Source organism: Carcharhinus amblyrhynchos, chromosome 5 (assembly GCF_965287045.1).
Source record: "Carcharhinus amblyrhynchos chromosome 5, sCarAmb.v2.hapA, whole genome shotgun sequence".
Classification (NCBI taxonomy): domain Eukaryota; kingdom Metazoa; phylum Chordata; class Chondrichthyes; order Carcharhiniformes; family Carcharhinidae; genus Carcharhinus; species Carcharhinus amblyrhynchos.
In genome coordinates this window covers 79,005,261-79,022,005 of record NC_137328.1, presented here as the reverse complement: position 1 = coordinate 79,022,005, position 16,745 = coordinate 79,005,261, and the positions used below count along the sequence as shown (strand labels likewise).

The window sequence follows — 16,745 nt, the reverse complement described above, 5'->3', positions numbered from 1 at the left end:
GTCTAGTTTGAAAGAGAAAACAATAATGTAGATAAAATACCAGCTGTGAATGGCCAATGTGAAAAAAAAACAAAAGTAGGGAAAGCAGGTCTACATCATTGATTTTCCAGTTACTATCACGTTTGATTAATTATTTGACTTAAATCAACACAATCACACTTTTTTTTAAATAAAGATATTTAAGTATGCAATATAATTAAGGTTTCTTAATCAGGAACAAAGTAGAAATAAATTGCAAAAAGAAAGACTTCTAATATGCAAATAGTGTTTTGTAATCTCAATTTTTGTAACTGGTCCAATTGGAATGATCTTTTAGGATTAATAAGTTTGCTGATGACATAAAGATTAGCTGGGTGGAGCATTGGCACAACTGGATTCGATGGGAATCAGGGAAAATGTTCCCCTGTCTAGAGTCATACTTAGCACTGAGGAAGATGGTTATGGTTATTGGAGATCGGTCGTTTCAGCACCAGAATATTACTGCAGGAGTTCCTCAGGGTAATGTCTAGGCCCAACCATCTTCAGCGGCTTCATCTATGACCTTTGTGACATGATAAGGTCAGTAGTAGGGATGTTCACTAATGATTGCACAAGGTTCACAATTTGATTCTTCAGATACAAGCAGTACATGTCCAGGTCTTTGTGTGTTTGGGAAATTTCCACGCTTGAGCTGACAAGTGTCAAGTAACATTTGTGCCACACAAGTGCAAGGCAATGGCCATCCCCAAACAAGAGAATCTAATCATCCTCCCTTGGCATCCCCCACTATCAATATCCTGGGTGTTACCATTGACCAGAAACTGAACTAGACCAGTCATGTAAATACTGTGGTTGCAAGAGCAGGTCAGAGGCTAGGAATCCTGTAATGAGTAACTCATCTCCTGACTCTCCAAAGCCTGTCTACAATCTACAAGGTACAAGCCAGAATATGAAATTTTTTTCCCTTTTGTGGACGAGTACAGTTCCAACAACACTCGAAGCTTAAAATTGACCAGGACAAAATAGTCTGCTTGATTGGGTGCTAATTACAAACATTCATTCCTTCCACTGCTGATGTGCAGTAGCAGCAGTGTGTACTATTTGCAAGTTAGGCTGCAGTAACTCACCAAGGCTCCTTTGACAGTACCTTACAAACCATCAAGGACAAGGACAGCACCTGCATGAGAATACCACTTTGAAGTTTTCCCTACAAACCATTAATCATTCTGACTTGGAAATTTATCACCATTCCTTTACTGTCACTGGATCAAAATCCTGGAATTTCCTCGAGCAATGTGGGTGTGGGTGTACCTGTACCACATGGACTGCGGCGGTTCAAGATAGCAGCTCAGCGTCATCTTCTCGAGGGCAGCTGGGGATGGGGAATTAATGCTGGCCTAGCCAACAGTGCTCAAATCCCATTGATTTTTTTTTTCAAATCAGCTACTTCAATAACTCTTCCATTCAAATTATTATACTCTCAATCTTTTGCTAATCAGTCCAAATCATTAATAAACCCATCAATGCTTTCTCTTCTATACCTGAGTATGTTTATTGAACTTTGTTTTTTAATTGTATTCTCTTGGAAATTAAAATGGGTCTGAGTGCATCACAGACTGACTTAGTGGCTTTATGTTCATTGACTCTTAGGGTAACTAACAGGTCATCCACAGGTACACCCACATTGCTTATAAAAGTGTCCTGCCCTGCTCACACGTTGGCTTTGCTGTGAGACTTGAAACTAAGCAAATCTCTTCTGCTTTGACCTCATTTAGACATGTAACTTTTTTGAAGCGCTGGTTGTGGTAAAGATTTTTCTAGCACCATGTTTTTACCACTTGCCACCGTACATGATTATGTTGTTGGTTGGATTGGTTTCAATAACTCCTAGCTGCAAACACTTAACTATATCATAAAATATGAATGTACAATGATTGCAAAACATTTCCTTACACTGGTTTCTTTGTTGCTGCTTTATCCTAGACAGTCAGTTCACAAGAGTACATTTTACTTCCTTCTATGATATTAGTCTATTATAGTGAATGCTTTGATGGACTTAGTCTAACATACTCCAGTATGCTACATTAGACAGGACAGACAAGATCCCTAAAGGAGTCTGAAGAATCCAGTCTTTCAAAATTGGAAGCACCACTGACCTCCAATCTGTCACAGACATTAAGTCAGGTTTACATACATTAAGCCATAGAGCCATGTACTGAGAATGAAATCTTATCCATTTTGCAGCATTTTTTACTGCCCAATGTTGCTTTGTCAAGACAAGATTCCCAAAATTAGAAAATAGTCCATATTTTCTGAGATCTTACCATTGATCTAAATTGATGTATGGATCTATTGTCCTGTAAGAGCTGGTTGGAAGAAGACTTGTTTCACTAAATACCTGGAAAACATTTTCACCAATGCTTTACAGAAGGAACCAACAATTACATGGAGCTCGGTTTCTAAGTGAGCTCACATAAGTGCCATCTGAGCACAGTGGCTTGAATGGAGTGATTTTGATTTTGGATTGAAGGCAATGCAGGATAAACAGTTTCCCATCTGTTCTGCAGATTATCTCCTCACTTGTGTATCGTTTGCTAGGGGCAGACATAACTGACAAAATTCATTGCATTGGGCAAAGATTGAGCAAGCACAATCTAAAGAAAAGTGTTTGTGGATCTAGATTTCATAGAAAAAGCACAGTACAGCACAGGAACTTGCCTTACGACCCACGATGTGTCAAACATTGTTGACAAATTCTACTAATCCCTTCTGCTTGCCCTTAGTCCATATCCCTCTATTCCTTGCATATCCATGTGCTTATCTAAATGCCCCTATCGTATCTACCTGCATCACCACCCCGGTAGCACATTCCAGACATCTACCACTATTTTTTTTTTTAAAAAAAAAGGCTTGCTCCTTACATCTCCTTTGAACTTTTCCCCCTCTCTCCTTAAGTGTATGTCCCCTTACTTTAGCCATTTAAAGTCTGGGGAAAAAATTCTGACTCAACCCTATCTGTGCCCCTCATAATTTTATAGACTTCTATCGGGTTTCCCCTTAGCCTCTGCTGCTCCAGGGAAAACAACCCTAGTTTGTCTAGCCTCCTCTTAGCTCATACCCTCTAATCCAGGCAGCATCCTGTATACCTCTTTTGCAACCTCTCTAAAGGCTCCACATCTTCCTCGTAATGTGGCGACTCGAATTGAACACAACACTCGAAGCAAGGCCTAACCATTTATAAAACTGCAACATGACAGCCTGACTTAATGCCCCAACCAATAAAGGCAAGCATACCATACAGCTTCTTCACCACCCTAAATACTTGTGCAGCCACTTTTGGGGAGCTATGGACTTGAACCCCAAGATTCTTGGGTGCATCAATGCTGTTCAGTGTCCTGCAATTAACTGTATTCTTACCCATATCATTTGATCTCCCAAATGGCAGCACCTCACACTTGCACAGATTAAACATCATCTGCCATTTCTCTGCCCATACCTGCAACTATTCTATATCCTGCTGTATCCTTTGACAACCTTCTATACTATCCACGACTCCATCTATCTCTGTGTTGTCTGCAATCTTATTAATCCGTCCATCTATGTTTTCATCCAAGTCATTGATATATTGTCATGTTTGCCAGGCCACAGCGACTCTTGCACTCCTGTATGCTTCAGAGAATTGGTCAGCATTTGGTAGGTGCCACCTTTGCAAGATCCTCTAAAGCAGGTAGTAAGAAAGGTAGTCTAACTGCAGTGTCCTCATCCAAGTCAACATGCTCACCGTTGAGGCACTCATCACTCAAAATCAACTTTGCTGGGCAGGACATGTTATTCGTATGCCTGATAGCAGATTCCCAAAGCAATTGCTCTACTTGGAACCCAGACCATTGCTGGACAGCAGAAACTCTTTTGAAAATGTCAAACATCCCTGCTTGACTCATGGGAATCCCTGGTTTGTGACCAACCAAAATGGAGAAGACTAATTTGGGAAGGCAGTGAACAAAGTGAAAGACTTGTTCGGAAACTAGCAGACAATAAGTCAAGGCACCAGTGAGAGTACACATACCTCCAAACAATTCATCTATTTGATGCTTCAAGCACAACCAATTCTGCACGTGGCAGAGCCTGCAGATTGCACGTCGAACTTACCGGGCATCTCTGAACCCTAAAAGGAAGCAAGTCATCCTTGATCCAGAGTGACTACCTAAGAAGTTGATGATGTTCCATATTCTCTGCTCTATACAGTGCTTGTTTTGGGATAGATTCATTGGGTGGAATTTTGCAACCTTGTTCGGGCGAGATCATAAAGTCATGCCTGAGGCCAATGGAAATTTCTATTCTGTGAGCCTTGCCCACCCCGATTCTGGAGAGGGCCAAGTGGTAAAATTCCCGCCATTATGCTTTGAGGCGGTGTACTGGTGGCAGGAATTCTTGGAGGTTAAATATCTATCAGGAGACATGTCCTTATTTGATTTTGATACTCCTGCATGTCAGCTGAGTTGTGCAAATTGCTCAGCAGGCAATATGTGAAGAAGATTATGTATGGCTGGCAGGTTATTTTCCCTATCATCCGGTAAGTTTGACTATTTTCATGGATCAATGTGTTGACTTGCATGAAATGGCTAGTAATGCTGACAAAATTCAAAATAACATTTAAAACTGCACAGTAAGTACTCAACCTGAGGATGGTAATGAACACCAAAGCCTGAATTTGTCAAAGTTCATGCACTTTATACCTAATATAATTCTCAAGTGGGACATAAGGCTATGATTAATATGCATCTTTGTTCTAATTACTGTGATATTGTATGGGAATTTAAACGGCTTAATTTAAGATTCATCACACAGGAGTTGTATTGTAAACCTATAGCTGCTCTTTACTGATTGTACATAAGAATCTAATTTTTTTTTAAATAAACCTCATATTTTATTACTGTGCTTAACTGACTTTTTACATGCAGGAGGGAAGTTTACCATATTTTGAAAGAAGAAGGGATTGAGTTGCCACGCTTTGCAATACTGAATCGTGATCCAGATAAACCTGATGGTAACCCATTTCTAGAACTGTCCATCTTTTGTTGACTGACATTGAATGTTATATCGATACAATTTGATATTATTGTTGTTGTAAGCTATAATTCCTTGAGATGATTGCATTTGAGGTTTGCTTATCTTGATTTACCCATCCAGAGAAATTCTATTTCTCATTGTCAGAACATGGATGAACTGATGAGGCCAAAGTTTGTTGTCCATCCATACTTTGCCTCCAGAAGAAGCTCCAGTCAATGTGATGAAGGTACTCCTTCGTTTCTGTTAGATAGGGAGTACTAGGGATTTTGATGCAGTGATGATGAAGACTGTGTCCAAGCCCGGATGGTATGTGACTTGCAGGGAAATTTGGAGGTGGTGATGTTTACATGCACTTCTGCCCTTATCATTCTAGGTGATAGATGGGTTTTGAAACGTGCTGTCAAAGAAGACTTGAGTGCTTACTATTTTACCAGATGATAAACATTGCAGATATTCTGTACTGGTGGAGGAGGAAGTGGTTGTTGAAGCTGGCAGGCTGCTGATCAAATTACAAATTTGATCATGAACTTTTACTGTTCATCTTGGTACGACCCCCAATAGGATTTATATGGCAGGTCTAGTTGAGTTTTTGGTCAGTGATGAGACCCAAGATAATTATGGGAAATCAATGATGGAAATGCCATTGAACGCTAAGAGATGGTGCTTAGATTCTCTTGTGTGGATGATTCTTGTGTAGTACCTCTATGACATCAATTTATTTATCACTTTAGCAAGACCAAGACAAACCTGGCTTCTTATGTGACATGTCACTGTTTTGAAGTTGCCTGAGAAATTATGAAAGAAGCTGAACATTCTTCAGTTATTAACAAACTGTTCCAGTTCTGTTCTAGTGATGGAACAAAGATCACTGATGAAGCAGCTGAATATAGTTAGGCCTTTATTGCAGCTTTGAGGATCTCTTGCAGCAATATTCTGGGGATAAGTTGACTTGCCTCCAAAAACAACCAACTATTCCTTTGAATCAGTGAGATTCTTCACCCACTCCAGTTTTGCCAGGTCCTCTTTCTGCCAACGCAGCTAGTTGCTGTCTTGATGATGAGGGCACGCTGGTTAGATGCTCTCACTACACCTCTGTATTTCAACCTTTGTTTAATGAGATCTAGAATCAAGTGATAATTGTGGTACATAACCTGACCATCATCGAGCAGGTTTTGGTGAGCAATTGCCTCTGGCTATGACTGTTGACACCACCTTCCATCACTTGGCGTAGGGTAATAGTCAGTAATTGGTTGGGTTGGATTTTTGAGAAGACATATAGGCAATTTTCAAATTATCGCTGTTGCAGTTGTATTGCAGCACCTGGCTGGAAAGACAACTAGTTTTGGAGCACAGGCCTGCTGTACTAGAGTTGCATTGCGGTGTGAGCTGCACTGCAACCAGACCAATAAGCTTTGTTGTATCTGGTGGACTCAGCCATTTCTTGACATTACATGGAATGAAATCATTACTATTATCACCTAATTATTAACATTAATACCTTCATTCTATTTCACACTTGATTCACTCTGAGGAAAAAAATTCCTTATAGTTGAACAGTAATTTTCAGAATGCTTTTTGAACCTGTATACCTTTTTCTGCAGTCTACTTTAAAGTTTTTTTTTCACTTCCTCAATGTTCGTAATCATCTTTAAGATTTATATAAGTGTGTCTCCCAAGTGTGTCTGTTCTACCTGGAAAAGCTTAAGTTTCTCATTCTGAAGAAGGAGGGCAAACATAAATCATACTGTATATGTACCAATAATGTGGGTAGGGAAAGGGTGAGTTCCTGCAAGCAGAATTTAAGTAGCCAGAAAGTAGATTTTAAAAAAAAGGACCCAGGAGATGGTAATCTCTAGATTACTTTCAGTGCCGCATACTAGTGAGTTTAGAAAAAGGTTAGTCCTGATGAATGCATGGCTGGAGAGATGTGCAGATTCCCAATCCATCTCCAGCAGGTTAGTAAAATCCATCACAATGGTTCACAATGCTGATTGTTCCTGAACCACTTGGGTGTTCTCGGTTTATGCTAACTTGGCTTAAAGTACCCCTTCAAAATAATTATCCTTTTCTTGCATGCCTTTCTATTGCTTGACAGAGCAAATAGTCCCCTTTACGCTCATGTAATGATTGAATGGAATACTTGTGTTTGAACTATAATGTTGGAACAAGTTATGCAGTAGTGGGATGCAAAAATAAAAGTTGTTAAATATTGTTCTGTTTATGTTGGTTAATTCAAAGTAAAATACACATCGCATGAGGATATTTATTAACCACCTTGAGAGATGAGCAATAAATGCTGGCCTTGTCTGACAATGACATCCCATGAAACAATTTTTTAAAAAACTAAAAAATGAAACTTTTTTTTTCTCAGAATGTAATTTGGTAGAGGGTGAAGATCACGTCGAGGTCAATGGGGATGTCTTTCAAAAACCATTTGTGGAGAAGCCAGTGAGTGCAGAGGACCACAATGTTTACATTTACTATCCAACATCTGCTGGCGGAGGAAGCCAACGACTCTTTCGAAAGGTACGCTTTGTATGATACTATAACATTTAAACAAAAGTCTAGCTAATTCAGAAAAGTTAAAAACATTTGAATTTATTTTTTTAAGTAACTTGCATTTATTTATTAAGCTTAATGTAGAAAAACATTCTGAGCAGCTTTCTAAAAAGTGAAGGCTGCAGTTTGTGACAGGGTTAGGGGAGATGACCAACTGCTTAATTTAAGTGATATATTTTGTAAAGGGCTTTAAAGAAAGATAGTGAAATAGGGAGGCAAGATTAGGAGAGAGTGAAGAAGTAGGGTTGAGACAATTAAATGTTTCGTTGCTGAAAGTGGAGTGAAAGGAATGGGTTCAACTTCAAATAACAGATCAATGTAAAATACTGTGTGTGCAAGAACCCGCATCTGTGGCGACGACCAAAAGCTTGGTCAAAAGGAGAAGTTTTAAGGAGTTTCTCAAAGAATGAGAGGTCAACAGGCAGAGAGATTTAAGTAGGATATTCCAGAGCTTAGGCCTCAGGCTCTAATGAAGGCACAATTAAAAGCAGGGTTGGAGATCTGGTCGTGCTTTACAATTAGAGGAGGTTACAAAGATAGAGAAGGATGAAAGCACAGGAATTTTAGAACAAAGGTGAGAACTTGGATATTGAATTGTTGGACTGAGGGCCAGCAAACACGGGTGATGAGTGAATGGGACTAGACAGGAGTAATGATGTTGGCAGCAGAGTTTTTGATTCATAAAGATTTATGTAGTAGGATGGAGGATGGGAGAGAGGGTTGAGAGAGAGCATTGGAATAGTCCACTCTTGACGTTGCAAAGCCATGGCAGTGGGTTTCAGTACCATTGGGGTGGCATGGTGGCACATTAGTTAGCACTGCTGCTTCACAGCATCAGGGATCCATGTTTGATTCCCTGCTTGGGTCACTGTTTGGAGTCTGCATATCGATCCCATGTCTGTATGGGTTTCTCTGGGCACTTGTCTGAGCAGAGTCTGCACATTCTCCCTGTATCTGCATGGGTTTATTCCAGGTACTCCAGTTTCCTTCCACAGTCTGAATATGTGCGTTGGCCATGCTAATTTGTCCCTCAGTGTACCCAAATGGGTGCTGGAGTGTGGTGACTAGGGGATTTTCACAGTAACTTTGTTGCAGTGTTAATGTAAGCCTACTTGTGACACAAAATTAAAACAGATGAACTAAAATCAGGGCAGATTCGAGCAATGTCAAGGAGTTGGAGGTAGGTAGTTTTGCTGATGAAGTGGATATGTGGTTAAAATGCTACACAAGTAAATATTATATATCATTTTTTAGATTGGCAGCAGAAGCAGTGTCTACTCCCCTGAAAGCAGTGTCCGGAAAACAGGTTCTTATATATATGAGCAGTTTATGCCAACAGATGGTACAGATGTGAAGGTACGGATATTCAAATATCGTCTGTTTTTAAAAGCATAATGGACTTTCAAGCTACGATCAGCATAAGATCTGAACCATTTCATTTGCAATAGCATCATGAGGTTCTTCCTAGAACAATCCCAATGTTCTAGCAAGATTTCTTTTGCCTTGAGGGGAAAATAATTTATTTTGTTTTTACTGCACTGTAGAAGTACTGTAAAACGTGTTCCATGGCAACTAGCTTTCTTGATAGAAATAAACTGCACTTAAAAGTCAATTTGTTTTGCCTTTCTCAACGAGACTATTGTTTGAGGTTCGACAGCAAACTTGAATATAATTTTTCCTAATAAACACTTTTTAAGGTTTACACAGTTGGACCAGATTATGCTCATGCAGAAGCCCGCAAATCTCCTGCTCTTGATGGTAAAGTTGAACGAGACAGTGAAGGAAAAGAAGTTCGCTATCCTGTCATTTTAAATGCTCGAGAGAAGTTAATTGCCTGGAAAGTTTGCCTTGCTTTTAAGGTAGGTGGTAGAATAAAACACACGCTTACAATTAGTTTAATTAAATGTTTGATTGTGTTGAGAGAAGTGAGACATCGTATGAAGTTAGAAACATTGAAAATAGGTGCAGGAGTAGGTCATTCAGTCCTTCAAGCCTGCACCATCATTCAATATGATCATGGTTGATCATGCACTTTCAGTATCCCACTCCCGCCTTCTCTCCATGTCCCTTGATCCCATTAGCTACAAGGACCAATTCAGCTCCCTCTTGAACAAACCTAACAAATTGGCCCCCACAGCTTTCTGTGGTACAGAATTCTGCAGGTTCACAACTTTGAGTGAGGAAGTTCTTCCTCATCTCAGTTCTGAATGGCTTACCTCTTACTCGTAGACTATAACCTCTAGTTCTGGACTTCCTCAACATAAAGTAAAATTAAAGTTTATTTATTAGTCACAAGTAAGCTTACATTAACACCGCAATGAAGTTACTGTGAAATTCGGAACATCAAAAACATTTTTCCCGCATGTAGCCTGTCCAGTCCCGTCAGGATTTTATTTGTTTCTATGAGATCCCCTCTCATTTTCTAAATTCTAGTGAGTACACTAGAATTTCTGTAGTGTATCCAGTCTTTCTTCTTGTGTCAGTCCTGCCATTCCAGGAATCTGTCTGGCGCACCTTTGCTGATTCCCTCAGTAGCAAGAATGTCCTTCTTCAGACTAGGAGACCAAAACTGCACACACTACTCAAGGTATGGCCTCGAGTGTGTTGTGGAGAAAATGATCAAAGTTTAAAAATTCAAGGAAATTACACTTTTTCTAAGTATTTTAGAAATGCAGTTTGAACACTTCAAACTAATCTTTAAAATCATGAACATGTTTTCAAGCATTTGTGAAAAACGTCCTGACAGTTCACTTAAACTCTTTCCACTTGTGTGCTGCAAGTTGCGTTGAATTACTGAGGCTTAATGTATATTCTGATTGTGGACATTATTTCTGGTATATGTATGATACTCAAATTATCAGTTTTAACCTATATTGAAATGTCTGAAAATTGCTGACTATTAAATGCATTTGTTGGGAGAAATTCCTTCTGTGACCATTTTGAGATTTGATCATAATTGGAACTTTTCACATTGATGATTTGATTTCAAATAGCTGGCAGTGAATTATCAATTGGCTGTTGAAATTGAGTGACAGTATGTGCAAAGTTGAGATAGCTACCATTTAAATAATTTTAAAAAGTTTCCTTATTTGTATTTATTATTACTGAATTAATATTAATTTTCCTCTGTTTTGTTTTTGATAGCAAACTGTTTGTGGTTTTGACCTGTTGCGAGCTAATGGCCAATCCTATGTCTGTGATGTTAATGGTTTCAGCTTTGTCAAGAATTCCATGAAGTATTATGATGATTGTGCCAAGATTTTGGGGTAAAATTTTTTTCTATCAAAGCAGCACATGCTAGAAAAATAATAAATCTTGTAGAATATTGAACAACTTTAAGGATCTGTTTGGTGCACAATTAATTGATATTTAGAAAAATCTGTGTATGTTGAAGTGCACAGACAAGTAAAATAATTTTGCACACAATTTCAAGGAATGCAATTCTCATTTCGGTATCTGTAACTCTACATCTATCTGCTTCATACACCTATTGCTTTTGGCATCACATAGTCCTCGTCCAATATTTGACTTAATCCAGCCACGTGGAGAGAGTGATTTTACAGGTTTTCTTATGTTTACTTTCAGAATAAGGAGTTTAATTTTAAGATAGCCCAATTACAGATACTTCAAATACAGCTTTGGTAGTCAGCCCCATCCACAAAACTGGCCACGCACCGAGGTTGAATTAATCAGAACGAATTTCTGCTAACTGCACATGTAAATATTTGATTTACTAAGAAACTAACTGCACACTGACATCAGTAACTGGTATAGTTTTGAAAGTTAGTTCCAATTATTTGCGATTAGGTTACTCATAGATGATGGACAAAATAGTTGTGTTAAAATGATCAGTTTATGCATTTTTTTTTAAATTTAGTTTAGCTGTATTAAATGTTAAATTTAGGGCAGAAACTTGTGTTTTATGAAGCTAGCCTGGGTCATAAGTTTTGCACTTTAAATGTGAATAGGATAAGCATGATATGTTCCACCTATGGCATGATTCAAGTGATACACCAGGGAACTTATATCAAACAAAGTTTATTGGCGAATATAGTTAACATGTATGGAAAGAAAATTAATAACTTTTATCAGTTACAAACAAAACAACCAATATAATGAATAACCCTTAACAAATGTACCTAAAATGTTCTAATCAAACAAAACTTCCCAGAGACAAAAAAACCCTTTCTGCAGGCTTAACACAGCAAAGAATAATGCTCACAAGATACTAAGACTGAGTCCTTTGGATGAATGCTGCAGCTCTTTTGAGGCACACACAGACAAATGTGGAGCCAGAGCAGCTTCCCAGAACACCAGTGAGAGAGAGAGTCCCTAGGCAAGCTAGTGACAGATTTTCTATTCCAGGAAGGCAAAAAGTCTTACTTTCAACAAACCAGCAAAATTTTCAAAAAAACGGGGATAACAAGAGAAAACTTCTTTTAAACCTCCAACTGCAGCCAAACAGAAAATGAAACATTAAACTCACTAAGAAGGAAAGAAAAGCTGTCCAAAACGCATGACCTCCCAACCCACGTTCCTCTGAATAATGCAATGTCATAAAAGATTCCAAAATAAAAATAAACAAAATCATATTTAAACCACTGAAATAGCAATAAAAAGCCTTCTCCAGCTAACTCGTCAACAGTGGCATAAGCTGAGGCTGAGAGAGCCGCAGAAGACATGATTTAAAAAAAGAATTTCTTAAAGATACGATAACGTCACAATCACAGCACTTGCTTGCCACTCTTAAATATATTAGCAAATATATCCAATGAAAAAACCCTTGGAAATTTTTTTTGTGATTATGGAATTGTAGAATAAAATCATAGAATCTTACATATTTGTCCGTCACATTTGAGCCAGCTGCTCGAAAGAGTTCTTAATTTAGCCCCATGCACCAGTATTCTCCCAATAACTAAATTATTCCTTTTTAAGTACATGTTCAATTGCCTTTTGAAAATTTCCATGGAATATGATTCCACTAACTCTTTGCATAGTGTGTTCCAGAAATTAACAACCAACTGGTGTGAAATAAATTCTCCTAATTTCACCTGTAGTTCATTTTGCCAGCTATTTTCTCTGTAACTACTCCATCAAAATCCCCTCTTTTTTTAACATCTCTACTGATTTTCCTTTTAACCTGCTCTTCTCTAAGGATCAATTCCTCCACAAAATCTCGATGTAACTGAGCACCCTCATTCTTGCTATCATCCTGGTAAATCTCCCCTGCTTTGTTATTTCAAAAGTACAATGTCCAGAATTGTACACTACTCCAACTGATGCTTAACCAAAGTTTTAAAGGTTTAGTGTGACTTGATTGTTTTTTTTTGTTCAGTGCCCCAATTACAAAGCCAGTTATCACATACGCATTCTTAATACTTTTAAATATGAGTACACATTCCCAATTTTCTCTATTCTCTTTACTCCTCCAAAATAGCTCCATTTAAAATATATAAATAGAGTACTGGAAAACCTCAGCAGGTCGGGCAGTAGTTTTGGAGAGAGAAACAGATTAATGGATGGAATACTCTCATCCCATCCATGGCAAGTTTGGTGACAGTAAATGTAGCGGAATGAAAAAGTTGGAAACCCAACGTGAAACCACATTGTAATTTTCGCACTGGTGGGTCAGCCTTCCTTGTGGTGTGAACACAATTTCTATTCACTTGCATTTCATAAATGTCCATTAGATCAGTTGTTCTCTGGAATCTCGTCAGGACTTCCGATCTTGTGTCACACCAACAGGATATTACATCAGCTCAACAGTTTGTACCCTGCTGTCATCAGACTTTTGAATAGACCTACCTCAGATTTAAATTGATCTTTCTCTATGCCCTAGCTATGACTGCAACATATTCTGCACTCTCTGCTCTCCTTCCTTAAGTATGGTATGCTTTGCCTGTACATCGCACAAGAAAAAATATTTTTTACTGTGTACTAATACATGTGACGATAATAAATCAAGTCAAAAAAATAGTCATGATGAGAGTTTGAGAGTGGAGGGAGCTGAGAAACAACTTGGTCTGGTGGATTACATGAAACCATTCATCCACTTCCTGCGCTGCATTGTGCTTCAGTGACCTACATAACAACATAAGAATTAGGAGCAGGAATAAGCCATCTGGCCCCTTGAGCTTGCTCTGCCATTCAATAAGATCTTTTTGTGGACTTAATTCCACCTATCCACTCACTCACCATAACCCTTAATTCCTTTACTCAAAAATTTATCCTTGCATTAAAAACGTTCAATGAGGTAGCCTCAACTGCTTCACTGGGCAGGAAATTCCACTGTTACACAACTCTTTGGGTGAAAAGTTCCTTCTCAGTCCTAAATCTGCTCCCCCTTATTTTGAGGTCATGTCCCCTAGTTCTAGTTTCACCTGCCAGTGGAAATAACCTCCCTGCTTCTATATTATTTAATCCCTTCATAACCTTATATGTTCGTGTAAGATCTCCCCTCATTCTTCTGAATTCCAATGAGGGAAATAGCTTCTAAGGCCAGAGAGGTGATGTTCTGATGGTTCCTGGAGCCATCCAGTGGATTCAGGAATGCCTCTGTGCCCAGACTCAATGGATCAAGGGGATCAAGGCCTGGTGGCTCAAGTGGATGCTGCCTTCTTGAGGGAGGTAGTCTTTTGCTTCCGGCTTCCAGATATCACTCATCCAGATGTCACTCCGTCTTCTCTGCTCATAAACCAACTCTCTCCGCTCCGGAATCAACCGAGTGAATCTCCTCCACATCCCCTCCAGTGCTGGTATATCCTTTATCAAGTAAGGAGACCAAAACTCTGCACAGTACTCCCGGTGTGGCCTCACTAGCACCTTATACAGCTGCAACATAATCTCACTGTTTTAAAACTTCATCCCTGTAACAATGAAGGACAAAATTCCATTTGCCTTCTTAATTACCTACTGCACCTTCAAGCCAACTTTTTATGATTCATGCACAGGACACCCAGGTCCCTCTGCACAGCAGCATGCTGCAATTTTTACCATTCACATAATAGTCCATTTTGCCGTTAATCCTGCCCAGATGGATGATCTTACATTTACCAACATTATACTCCATCTGCCTGACTCTTGCCCACTCACTTAAACTATCTATATCCCTTTGCAGACATTGTGTCCCGTGCATACTTTGCTCTGCAACTCATCTTAGTGTCATCTGCAAATTTTGACATGTTATACTTGGTCCCCGACTCCAATTCGTCTATATAAATTGTAAACAATTGCCTCCTGGGAAATGGCTTTCAGGCCAGAGAGATGGTGTTCTGGTGCTTTCTGGAGCCATCCAGTGGGTACAGGGCATGCCTTTGTTCCCAGTCTCAATGGATAAGGAGACCAGGGCCTGATGGCTCAAGCGGATGCTGCCTTCTTGAGGGAGGTAACCTTTTGCTTCCGGCTTTCAAATATCGTGGATGGATTGCTGAAGACAAATGGGCTGAAGCGAATGAGATTTATTTGTTGGACTAGCGTTTAAGTACGGTGTTGGGACCTTTGAACCCACCAGCTGATGGTGGGTAGATGAATCAGTTCCCAACATGCCAGGTGATTCGATGAGATACTCGCTGGTGAAAATTAATTAGGCTGCAAGCTTGGAATCGGTTTGAGTCCACTCCACTCCACTCCAGGCAGCGGGACTGGCCCCGGCAAAACCAACTGCCATCACACCCAATGTATCAAGTTAAGCTAGGCCTGCTGAGTTTTTCCAGCACTTTCTATTTTTATTTCAGATCTCCAGCATCTGGAGTGTTTTGCTTTTATTTTACCTTTACATTATCCTACTTCTCCCTGTTGTTTCTTCCAAAGTGCATTAAATCACACTTAATCACTTTAGATTATTTTGTTGTGTCTACCCATTTTACTAGTCTGTCTGTCCTTCAGCCTTCTTTACTACTCTCATGCTCATTATTCATTATCTTGCCAAATTTTCAATTGTCTGTAAATTTCAAATTTATGTTCCCTTTCCCTAAGCACAGGTCATTTATATAAAACTAGAAAAGCAATGGACTTGACATCTTGTAGACCCCGCTGCATACTTATGTTAAATCAGGGAAACATGTATCCAGCACTACCCTTTGTCTCATATATCTTAATGAAGGAGCAGCGCTCTGAAAGCAAGTGGCTTGTGCTACCAAATAAACCTGTTGGACTTTAACCTGGTGTTGTGAGACTTCTTGCTTCATATACCTTAGCCAGTTTGATACACAAATTACCTGAGTCCATTTAATACTGTTTGTTTTTGTTTTCGGAATAAGTCCATGCAAATGATTTTGAGCAAAAACTGGAACCAAAACTTTATTTTAGAAAACAAGTGCAATTTCCACCCAATTGAAGTCATTGCCATCCTGCAAAAATACCAAGCTATTTTATCGCAGTGGTAGTGAAAAATTTATTTTCGTTGCTAGAATGTGGACATCTGAAAGTTTTAGGTAAGCCTTAAGTTGACATCTTCATATACATCTGCAATTCATGATTTACCTTTTAAACATTCAGTTTGGATAAGCATAAGCCATCCAATAATGTATGGAATTGAATTTAAAATTATTCTATGACTGATTTACTGTTTAATGAATATGGTCTATTTTACAGAAACATCATAATGCGAGAGTTAGCTCCTCAGTTTCAGATTCCATGGTCTGTTCCGACTGAAGTGGAGAACATTCCTATTGTACCCACTACATCAGGCACAATGTGAGGATAATACACATTAATATTATGTATAAAGAGTAGCTAGCAAATTTGCATTAAACAATTTTTTCTGATTGAGAAGATTATCTTTGTGTAAGAATAGTGGTTCCTAAATTTATAAACTAATCTGACTTGAATAATGTGTAATGATCTTGAAATAATTTATTTGAATTTTCCCAATCTGCTTTTGTGTAGGATGGAGCTTCGCTGTGTAATAGCTGTCATAAGGCATGGGGATCGAACTCCAAAACAAAAAATGAAAATGGAAGTCAGACACCAAAGGTAAGGCATGATTTAATTTTTGTCTTAAATTGCAAACAATATGGTGATTGTTAATTATCAGTGTTTTTTTTAGTGTTTCCTTTACTTTTCTGAACTATTTGCACATTGAGCTGCTGCCCTAGGAATACCACTGTTACTTAAGACTGAAGTCAATGCCAGCACAA

At 38.9% G+C, this 16,745-nt stretch overlaps 1 protein-coding gene across 2 annotated transcripts in view; it reads left to right on the top strand.

The window, feature by feature from the left end:
* The window catches only part of ppip5k2 (diphosphoinositol pentakisphosphate kinase 2), a 139,358-nt gene that overhangs the window by 8,274 nt on the left and 114,339 nt on the right, over nucleotides 1-16,745 (top strand). For both annotated transcript variants that reach the window (XM_080189064.1, XM_080189063.1), the window contains exons 4-10: nucleotides 4,941-5,026; nucleotides 7,421-7,575; nucleotides 8,863-8,964; nucleotides 9,306-9,467; nucleotides 10,753-10,874; nucleotides 16,201-16,302; nucleotides 16,495-16,581. In XM_080189064.1, the coding sequence (XP_080045190.1) occupies nucleotides 4,941-5,026; nucleotides 7,421-7,575; nucleotides 8,863-8,964; nucleotides 9,306-9,467; nucleotides 10,753-10,874; nucleotides 16,201-16,302; nucleotides 16,495-16,581 (816 nt within the window). The remainder of the gene's footprint in view (nucleotides 1-4,940; nucleotides 5,027-7,420; nucleotides 7,576-8,862; nucleotides 8,965-9,305; nucleotides 9,468-10,752; nucleotides 10,875-16,200; nucleotides 16,303-16,494; nucleotides 16,582-16,745) is intronic.